The sequence below is a fragment of the Salarias fasciatus genome, chromosome 3, assembly GCF_902148845.1.
Source record: "Salarias fasciatus chromosome 3, fSalaFa1.1, whole genome shotgun sequence".
Classification (NCBI taxonomy): domain Eukaryota; kingdom Metazoa; phylum Chordata; class Actinopteri; order Blenniiformes; family Blenniidae; genus Salarias; species Salarias fasciatus.
The window spans coordinates 28,070,888-28,082,306 of NC_043747.1; the positions used below are offsets into that span (position 1 = coordinate 28,070,888).

The 11,419-nt window shown below is 47.0% G+C and overlaps 1 protein-coding gene across 1 annotated transcript; it reads left to right on the forward strand.

Annotated features, from left to right (window-relative positions):
- The first annotated feature begins 2,820 nt into the window (after positions 1–2,820).
- LOC115386120 (zinc finger protein 497-like) lies at positions 2,821–10,841 on the forward strand. The gene is made up of 6 exons (XM_030088334.1): positions 2,821–3,057; positions 5,700–5,790; positions 8,619–8,749; positions 8,834–9,081; positions 9,176–9,258; positions 9,554–10,841. Exons 1-6 carry the CDS (start codon positions 2,874–2,876, stop codon positions 10,800–10,802), a joined length of 1,986 nt encoding a protein of 661 aa, XP_029944194.1. The 5' UTR covers positions 2,821–2,873; the 3' UTR covers positions 10,803–10,841.
- Positions 10,842–11,419: the final 578 nt, after the last annotated feature.

Here is an 11,419-nt window from a genome sequence, read left to right on the forward strand (position 1 = left end):
CACAGCTATTTTCAGGAAGTGGTGAAGCTGTGAAAATACCCCATTCAAGAAAATTAAACTTGGAAATCAAACCCCACCTTAACCAGTTGAATTAAACTAGATAGTAAAAGGGAGTAAAATAAATCTAACTGACTGAGCCTGGTGAGAAGTGAGACTATGATAGAATTTTCATCTTTAAGCTGTAAAATGAAGCAAACAACCAAACACATCCAATGGTGAAGTCCCTGATCCGGACCCCCCGACTGTGCTTCAGCCCCCCTTCAACCTTTATGGGACGATCAATTAACCTCTTGGAAACTGTCATGAGTTCTAGAGTTCTCAATAGTTTCAGAAAAGTTTGAAATTCTAGAAGAGTCACACATTAATTAATGATCAAAGCCCCTTATAAACCCAGAGCACCAGGAGACTGGAATCACACAATCAGGCGCAGCTGAACCACATCAGGGTGGAGAACAGTCATCAACACGAGGAGAGGAACCACAGAACATGAAACTAGATGAACAATAACAAGCAAATCCACTGCCTGCCTCTCCACTGTGCTCTGGTCCACCTCCGTCTTAGATGAGCAATCCAATGCTCGCTGCACTCCGCCGAGCCACGGAACCCTGAGGAGAGCACATTATCACTGTTTTCATGATGGGTTGGCCTCTTATTACTTAAATTGAAGTTTTGTAGAACAACTTAAAAGTGTCACGCCAAAGTAACATGATGTATGTCAACATACTCCTTGTGGACCGCTACTGTCAATGATCACTGCGACCACTTAGATCAGGACTTATGCACATTATGGGTTTGATAACCTTTTTTTTTCATAAAAAGTCAAATGAATCTGGTCGGATCACAGTTTATTATTTAAGAAGCACTTCAGTCAGAGTGGCAGGCCCACCGTCAGCCTCAAGTCGCTATACTAGTAATTAGTTAAGAAACTCACAGGGATCTGATAGGCATCAGATGACCTCGGGGCACCACCTGTTGAACAGGAAATGACAGCCCTTTCATTCCAATCAGTCTCAAAAGATACACTAATCTATTCTTTTCGAGAATTTGTGAGGAGAGAAGCCTGCTGTGGAGGTCGTGACTCAGAAGAGGCTGACAGGTCATTCATAGATGTGAAACCTATAAAAATTATATTTATTCAAAAAGTAAAGCAAATCAACACATTTAGATCCTAACGAACTATAGACGTGAGTGTGTGTGCGCTCTGAGGTGTGTGTTTCCCTTTCTAATCACATTTCAGTGGTGAAGCTGAGAGAAGCTTTCAGATATAGAGAACCAAAAACCTCCAGCTCACTTCCTCTGAGTCCAGCCAGAGAGAAGCAGCTGGTTCTCATCCAGATCCTCCAGAAGGAGGAGCTCTGACATCTGATTATGCTTTTAGAAGGCTCAGCCAATAAACAGCCAATGGAGAAACTGCTGGACTGCAACTGGTGAGTTGTCTGTGTTTCCAGAACTTGAAGCGACTCAACTATGAATATCTTTGTATTCATAGACAACTCTTGGTACATGGACACATTTTAATACAGAGGAGCAGAGTTTTTACACATTTGAAGACCGAAATTACAGACATACAACTTTTGAAGATTCTGGTTCACATTGACAGAGTCTTTTACACATTGACAACTCTCACTTTGGATAGAAAGACTGTAAATATACATAGGCTACGTTGACAAACAGTGTTGCTACAATAATATCCCCATACAGTCCAGTTTAACCTGCTAAGTCCACATGACCCTCCACCATGTTTCCCGCTCTGCTGAAGGCCTCTACAGGTGTAGCTTCAGAGGTGTTGGAGAGTCTCCACCCAGCTGGATCTCTGTCTCAGGTGAGGAGGATGAACCTGCTGCAGGTCTGCTGCTGAGAACCTCCTTCAACTGAGACTGATTTCAGGGAACCACAAGACAGATCCTCCTCCTGGTTCCTCATCTGATCCTCCTCCTGGTTCCTCCTCTCCTCTGCCCAATTGCACTCACTCATTAATTCTCCTCTGGTCAACAGGAGACGGTGTGTCCGTCTCCATGGCGACTGCAGGTGAGGTTCAGGACTCTCACATCATGGCGACGGTCAGCACGGAGCATCACTTCTGAGGTCAGCACGGAGCATCACTTCTGAAGTCAACCAAACTCTTTTAAACTTTATTGATGTGAAGCTTTAAATACAGCAACAGTGGAGGAATGGAAACAGGAGAAGGAATAAAGACATGATCAAAAAAATGATCTGGAGGTCTTCACTGTCATTTATGGTCTTTGTTTTAACTTTAAAGAGTACTTTTGGCTTTAATCGCATTAATCACATACTGGATGGTTCAAATTCCACATTTGTGAGCGTTTTCTGATGTGCAACTCTTCCACTTAAGTTAAAAGATTCAGATAAATCAATTTTCATGCATTCAGTTGGCGAGCTTGTGATTTTAAGTACACAAATGATATGATTAATTGCGTTTAACTATAGTCAGTGTTGAAATTAATTTGTTCCATTTTTTATCAGACGACAGCACAAGCTGGAAGACAAGAAACATGTATTTCTTCAGCTTTTTTATGCTATTTTCTCATGTTTTAACTTTTAAGAAGAAAAATAAATATGTTGGAATAATTATTTGTGAGAAAATATCAAATTATTGAAGGTATTTCCTTGCTGTATCAGGATGAAACCAGACTGTTGTATTTACAGTAATTAGACAAGAAGAAGAAGAAGTAGAAGAAGAAGGAGGAGGAGGAGGAGGAGGAGGAGAATATGCACTTTCTCAGTTACTTTGTTTCCAGTCGGACTTCTTTTCCGGAGTCCCAGCTCCTCACTTCCGTTTCAGTCGTAAACAAAGCCGAGCTGTCTTCGGGTAATTTCGGAAAGTGTTCGTGTTGACTCGGAGCTTCGCTGACATGAAGCGCGATGAGGCGTCCAGAGCCGCGGAGCTGCGCCGGTTTGTCGCCGACACTCTCTCCGCCGCCTCCCGGGAGATCCTGGCGGCTGTCGACAGGCTCGTGGCCGAGCTGGAGGAGGAGGCTGCCGGCTTCAGGAGGCAGGTCACCCGGCAGCAGAGGCAGCTGGAGGTCCGCTCCGTTGGTGAGGCGAGCGCAGCGCTCTGTTGTGAATCTTATTACCGAACTGTACAAGTTAACATTTACATGAAAAACTACGCATCTGTCCAAGCATCAATACAGACTTTAACAGTCACGTCGTTATCTTCTTTCACCCTTTAATTCGGCTCCGGTATGGTTAATGAATCAGGTATTCATCTCATCGTCCTTTTCCAGACTGTACTCACTTAGTCCTGCTTGTTGTTCACAGCGACTTTAAAGGGACTTAAGGCAAGATTTGTGAAAAACTACACATGCATTTCCACTTTATTCAATGCTAATGGGTCGTGAAGCATTAAAAACCTAAAATAACAGGCCAATCTGCGTATCTGTGTGTTTCCTTATACAGGCTGTGTGCCAAATAATTTGTTGCTGTTCGGGGTCCGAATTTCCCGCGCAATTGTGGGGATGTGACGTAAATTGACGCTGTATGCGCACTGCCGAACAGGAAGAACATGGCCGTCGTGGACACGGACTCAAACACTGCTGGGATCAGGGGCGGGCAGTGTTGCCAACTTGGTGACTTTCTCGCTAAATCTGGCGACTTTCCAAAGCCTCTTTTCGACTTTTTTTTGTCAAAAGTAACTAGCGACAAATTTAGCGGCTTTTTCTGGTGCTCTGGAGACGTGACAGGACGTCTCCACTGTTCTCAACAGGCAGCGGGTGCTGCGTGAGCCCCTCCACCGTCCCAAAGCACTCACAGGCGGCCAGTCTCAGCAGCGCTCCCTGCTGAGTTGGGGCCGATTGGGTAAACGGCCCGGAGCTGCTCCACGGCGGCGACGGGAGAGCTCCAGCAGCCGCGGCCTGCTTCACGCACCTCCGTGGTTATGCGGCGGGTCCCCGCGCGCTCCGCAGCCGGCACAGAGCGCGTCTCCGCCCGGGAGCGGAGATCCGGAGCTGCCGCGCCGCGGCTTGCTCCACGGAGGCGCGTGAAGCAGGCGGCGGCTTCCACGGGCCGAGTGGAGCTGCCCCACGGAGGCTGACGGGAGAGCTCCGGATCTCTGCTCCCGGGTGGAGACGCGCTCCGTGCCGGCCGCGGAGCGCGCGGGGACCCGCCGCATAAACACGGAGGCGGAGAGGAGCTCCGCCACGGATTTAAAAATGAATCGTTAGATTAATCAATGCATCGAAGAACTATTTCCTAGATTAATCGATTACAAAAGTAATCGATTAATGCAGCCCTATTATCAGCGTTATCTCCTGAGTCAAAAAAATGAATAAAAAAAAATAAAAATCTGACCGAAGCCGGGCAGGCACCCGAATAAATATTGGATATGCGTTTGATTCATGGAGGGAACTTCAGCTGCATTTGGGAGTGAAAATGGATGCTGACAAAAATCACATAATATGCACTGTGGTCCTGCAGTAATCCGCGACGTAGTAAACAGCATGAGCATCCCTGGTGCAGCGCTGTGAAGACGGACATTCTGTAAAATGTTTGTGCGCGCTCCCGTGCCGCCTTGGCTGGTGGCTGCAGTTACCCGCAGCACTGAGGTAAATTTTGAAAAGTTGCCTTAAGTCCCTTTAAGTTCAGTTAGTCAGCAATAAAGTGGAAATCATCGTAATCTATTGGAGCGGAATTGAGAAACACACAAGTCTGCTTCATGTCAAATGAAAGAATCGTGTTTGCATCGTCTGTAGTCTCAGTTATAGTGTGAAAACAAGAAATAAACATATGGTTAACGGAGTTTTGTATGTGTTCTGTCTTAAGCTGTAAGTTCTTATGGGAGTGAAGCAGAGCTCATCAGATTGCATTTCTATCATCTTCTCCATATATTGATAATTATATAGGAACACATCCTGAGCAGCTGCTCCAGGGCGCTGAGCGAGGGTTGGTATCGATGGAGGCATGACCAGGTCCTCAAATCCATCGCAGAGGCAATTAGCAAGGGGATCAAAGACAGCAGATACACCCAAGCTACAGCCAAGGCCATCTGCTTTGTCAGGGAAGGACAGAGACTGGAGAGAGCGCCTAAGAACTGCTTGGCGGGTTTGCTCTCCACAGCCCGAGACTGGGGGATGACACTTGACCTAGAGAGGCAGCTGAAGATTCCATCACACATCACCCAGTCCAGATTGAGACCAGATATCATCCTGATCTCAGAAGCCACAAAACAACTCTTCCTCCTGTAACTGACGGTTCCATGGGAGGAGAGAATGGAGGAGGCCCAGGAAGGAAAGAGGGAGAAGTACCAAGAGTTGGTGGAGGACTGTCGGAGGAACGGGTGGAAGACCAGGTGTATGCCAGTGGAGGTAGGCTGTCGGGGGTTTGCGAGCTACTCCCTGAGCAAAGCCTCCGGAACACTAGGCATTACGGGTGAGAACCGCAGAAGGGCCATAGGCAACAACATGGAGGCAGCTGAAAGAGCCTCCAGGTGGCTCTGGTTGAAAAGGGGAGAGCAGTGGTTGTAGTGGGGGTAGCATGCCACTTGGACACAAGCCGAGAATTGATCACCTCGGTCGGGTCGCCTAGAGGAGGGTGTCTGTTGCAAGACCCGAAACACCCGATGAATCTAGGATACAACACTGATCATGTGTCCAAGTTTGAGCATCAGTAGATGTATTGTTAACCTTGACAATATATTGTCAAATCAAGCCATGAAAATCAGTGGATTTGTATTTTTCCAGGTGCTAAATGCAGGAGAAGCTCCAGTCCTGCTGAGGAGAACCTGGAGAACCCGGAGAACCCGGAGAACCTGGACTTGACCTCTCCATCCAGGTCTGGACTTATTAAACCTCCTCTGCAGTATTTCTTCCATTTTGAGTGTTCTGATATCAATAATGAAAAAAAAGGCTGTTGCTGGTCTTTTTCTTTTTTTAGTGTTTACTGCTGTTATTATTACTGGATGACCTATGTCAGGGGTCACCAATTCCAGTCCTCGAGGGCCGCAGACCTGCATGTTTTCCATGTCTCCCTGCTTCAAGACACCTGAATCTCATGAAGGTTCGTCACCAAGTTCAGCAGAAAGCCTGACAACGAGCCTCATTGCAATCAGCTGAGTTGAAACAGGGAGACATGGAAAACATGCAGGTTTGCAGCCCTCGAGGACTGGAATTGGTGACCCCTGACCTATGTTTACATTTTTTTATTATGTTTTATTATCATTTTTTTATTAATTTTTCAAAAACAAAGAACAAGCCAAACAACACCCCAGCTCAGACACGTGAACTGAAATAAAAGGAACTTCTGTGACATTCAAGAGAAGATTCAATATAGAAAGTTAATAAACAGTAACGTTATCAGTTATCCGTCCTGATGAGGCCCACGTCGGCCAGCAAAAACCCTGAATAAATAAACAGCTCCCAAAAGAAGAAAAACTTGGGGAAAAAGGTAACTAGATGGAATATGTCAAACTGGTAAAACTATATTTTAGCACTTAATTGTCAAACTGCTGTAAAAGCTGCAGATAAAGAAGCTTATCTGAAAGTGTGAAAGCTGACAAAACTGTTTTCGGTCTTCATTCTGTTAAAACGTCTCGTTCTGACGAGAAAACCCAACTGATTTTAATCAGATTAACAGATTAGTGACTGTGTGATGACTATTGAAGTAATGCCTGGTTTGTGCTCTGGGGGGCAGCAGTGAGTCAGACTCAGCAGCCTCACAGTGACTCACTGCATCCTCTGGTGGTGCAGAGTGGTATTACAGGACGGACTGTCAGCAGCTTGGTGACAGATGATGGTTATTATTACACCCGCCAAGGAGGTTATGTAATCACGTCGGTTTGTTGATTTGTTGGTTGGTTGGTTTGTTAGCAACATTACAGAAAAAATAGATAGATAGATAATTAATTTTATTTCGGCCATAAAGAATACATGTCATAAGTTATGTATGCATACATATAGATATACACTTACATACATAGACATACACAGACATATTTATGTGCACATACATACATACACTTGAACGCACATACACATGTATACACATATCATTTGGCCGAAAAGGTTTAGGGCTGAAGCCGAAGCTTATTTTGCCCACCACTACCTCACCGCTGTATGAAAATTAAATAGAACCTAACTAAGTCGAGCTATGACAACAAGCCGACAATCTAAATAGGGCACAGCAAAAGGAAACACTTTTGTTAATTAACATTTTCTTCCTGTCGTTTTTGTTGCAAAAATTTATTTATTTATTTTTTTTCCTTCTCCTTCCCTTCCATCAGCTCCCTTCCTTCCTCGTGGTTCTACTCTCTCTTCCCCCTTCCCTTCCCTCTCCCTTCCCCATCCTCTCCCCTTCCGTCCAAATTTTCCTCCCTCCTTCTTGTGCTTCTCCCCATTTATGAGGCCGCTAAGAGTGGTACTTACAGTAAATGGTGACGCGAGATAAAGTACAGAGGCTAAACCATCAGACATAATGGATAAATGAATGAATTAAATCGTTAAAAAAAAAAAAAAAAATTTAGCTTGGTTGTGAGTTTTGTATGATATGTCTTGTTGGGTTTGTCTAGTACTTCACTGTGTATATTTATTAATCACCCAGGTTTTGTATGATTTTTTGAATATATTCAGAGACTTTGCTGTTTTTAGTTCCTTGTCCAGACTGTTCCACAGATTCACCCCTTTGACTGAAGTACAGTGTCCTTTGGTGTTTGTTCTTGCTTTTATTTTATTAAATATTGCAGTGCCCCTTAAATTATATCTGGTCTCTCTTTGTTTGAACAGGTCCTGCATGCATTCTGGGAGAATATCGTGATATGCTTTATACATTATGAGTGCTGTGTTTAAGTTTGTTAAGTCATCCAATTTGAGTAGTCGGTTTTTAATGAAAAGAGGATTTGTTGGTGCATGATAGTCACTATGATTAATAATTCTTATTGCTTTTTTTTGTAGTATTGAAATCGGATGGATTATTGTTTTATACGTGTGCCCCCACACTTCCACACAATATGTTAGATATGGCAATAAAAGTGAGCAGTATAGTGTGTGGAGGGATTTTTTGTTGACAAAATATTTTACTTTGTGTAAGATAGCTATTATTTTTGATATTTTTCTTTTTAAATTGTCAATATGGGCCTTCCAATTTAGCTTGTTATCTATTATCACGCCGAGAAACTTGGTTTGGTTTACTAGTTCGATGGCTCTGTCGTTAATGGATAGTTAAAAAATGATGGACGGATTGCAATGAAACTTTGTGGAAAGGTGGGTCTTGGGCTAACTTAGAATCCATTAAATTGTGGTGATGATCCGGATCACTGTCTGGATCCAGGAATTTTTTGAAGGATTCTTTATCATTGAGAGATAGGGCAGTCTTTGACATAGTTGGGCATAACTCAACAATCAATGACAAGGGGGCTCAGCAAAAAATTACAGTGTAAGTTCTTCAGTGACTCTAACAGATATCAGCTGCTGATCCAGATCACAGAAGTGTTCCGGATACCAGGATCCAGAACAGACAAAAATAGGGGGATTCCGGAGTGTCAGTCACTGTGAGGAAACACATTTATATATGGTGTTCTTATTGCTGTTGGTGACTGATTTGAGCTGTGGCGGATGTCTGCGCTCTCTGAGTGCCAAATTCTAGTTTTAAACATGTTCCTCCATCAGGTCGTCACCTCCGCGGCGTCGGAACGGGAGAAGGACGTCCGGCACGCGTCGGGACCAGGAGAAGAAGAACCACATCCAGCTCAGGGTCCGGGTCCTGGACGACCCTCAGACCGCCGTCCTGTCCAGCAGTGGTACGGAGTGTTTTTTCAGGGCGCGTCGTGTGTCTGAAGGTGACCTCTGACCTGGAAGCTCTGCTGGTTCTACGTCTCCCTCAGTGCTGAAGAGATGTCCGGTTCGGGAGCTGCGCTGCCGTCCGGACCTGCAGGAGGCCGACTTTGCCCTCCTGCTGAGGACCTCCTTCCCTCAGCTGGCCGCGGGAGACCGAGCCTTCGACGTGCTGACGTCGGACCGCCGCAGGAGGCTGCGGCCGCTGGAGCTGCGGCGTCTGACGCCCGGGGAGATCCACCGGAGCGCCGGCAGCAGCTCCTGCAGGAGGTGCACCGTCCACATCCGCCTGAAGGAGGTCCGTCTGCGTCCATCTGTCCGTCTGCGTCTGTCCGTCTGTCTGCGTCTGTCTGGCAGGGTGAAGGTCTGACAGGATCTTCTTCTTCCATCAGGAGCCTGCAGGCGTTTGCGATCAGCCAACCGGCAGCTCCGTCAGCGGCACTGAAGACGGCGAGGAAACCTGCCGACGGCCCAGGTGAGTCAAGACCTCGTCTCCAAGGCAACAGTTCCACCGAAACACTTGGTTTCCAGAGAAGTTTTACATTTAGAACAAAAGAACACACACATAGAAAATAGGACTGTCAACAAGTTAATTTTTCTGAATCTCGCTGAGTTGCATGTTTAAAACTGAGAGCAGAGGAGCCGACAGATGTTCTCCAGATGTGAGGAGCAGAACAGGAGCTGCCAGATGACAGTCCCGGGCTGACCTGGTTCTCCTCAGAGGGTTCTTTCCTCCTTATGTTACATTTCTTTCTTCCTGGTTCCTACAGTGAATCTGTTCCTGAGGTCGAAGGTTCCGGAGCCGGGAACTCGTCTGAGACCGAGATGGAACCAAGTGATGAAGTTCAGGAGACGTCTGGACCAGCTGTGACCTCTGGAACGGAGAACAACGGAACCGATGAAGGAGAACCCAGCAGGAACCGGAGACCAGAACGGAGTGAAGACAAACCCAACAGGAGACCAGTTGGACTCCAGCTGGGACCTGAAGGACCTGATGGGTCTGATGGACCTCCAGACCCTGCTGGACCTCCAGACCCTGCTGGACCTCCAGACCCTGCTGGTCCCAGTCAGATGGATCTGGAGGAGGAGGTCTCTGAAGTCTCCTGTAGACTCTGCCGGTCTGTCCTCGGCTCGGAGGCGGCGCTGGTCCAACACGTGTGGAGTCTCCATGCCAGTGAATCGGTCTGCGGCGTTTGCGGAGAACCTTCGGCGTCCGTGGAGCTGCTGAAGGATCATCTGCAGGACCGGCACCGATGGAGTGGCGAGCCGCTCCCGGCGGTTCCTCACTCGGCGGCGGCGGCGCTGACGGGCGAGGAGGACCTGCAGGAGGAGCGCCACCGCTGCTACATCTGCCACCAGGAGTTCCCGCTGAGGGAGCAGCTGAAGACCCACCGCCGCACTCACAGGAACAGGAAGTCGCAGCAGTGCGGCGTGTGCGGCAAGTCCCTGAGCGACTACCGCTCGCTGTCCCGCCACATGATGATCCACTCCGAGGAGCGGCCGCACGGCTGCCGGCTCTGCGGGAAGCGCTTCAAGCTGGCCGGGACCCTGAGGCAGCACGAGAAGATCCACACGGACCGCCGGCGCTCGCACCTCTGCCACGTCTGCTGCAAGATGTTCCTGACCGGCCGGCAGCTGCACGACCACGTGATGACGCACGGCGAGGAGAGGCTGCACCGCTGCGGCCGCTGCGGGAAGGCCTTCGTCAAGAAGGGCGCGCTGACGGCGCACATGCGCGTCCACACCGGCGAGACGCCGTACCGCTGCCCGCACTGCGGCTGGGCCTTCCGGTGGAAGAACAACCTGGCGGAGCACCTGAGGGTCCACTCGGGCGTCAAGCCCTACGTGTGCGGGATCTGCGGCAAGGCGTGCGCCCGCAAGGTCTACCTGACCGTGCACATGAGGACGCACAGCGGCGAGCGGCCGTACAAGTGCTCCGTGTGCCAGAAGGTCTTCACCCAGGGCCACTGTCTGAAGACTCACATGAGGAGCCACCAGGGGGCGCCGGCCGCACCCTGACCGAGCTCCTGCTGGTCACGTTCTGCTGTCAGCACTTTACTTCTTCTCACAGCAAAACAAAATAAAATTAAAAGCATTTGATTTCACATTTATTGGAGTTCAGTTTTCTTTCAGTCATTCTCCAAACACCACCGCCGTCTTGGTGAAGCAATTACCGTAATCTGTGCAATGTAAACAAAGCAGCATGAACAAGTGAATCTAACACAATAAGAGAGAAGATCTGATCAATAAATAATAAATTCCCTCAATATTTCACATGATGATGAAAACTGATGAAGAATGTTAAAGGTTAAAATGGCAGATGACTAAAAATGGCTTAAAGCACTGAGAATGAGTCCAAAGTAAAGCCGATTTTCAGTATTTCCCTAATTTCATTTAAATATTAACTCTTTCAATAATTTTTCTTTATTTTAGTCATTGAATAGCATTCATCTGAGCTTCTCTTTTTTTTTTTAAAATCACGATTGATTAGAAGAGAGAAAATCATTAAAATCATCCCGTCTTTTATGGCTTTTCAATATGACCTACACATTTCGTTTTTCTTTAACTTCAGTTTCATTTTAGAACAATAATCAACAGCTACCAAAAGCTGCTAAAATAAAAAAAATACTTAATTG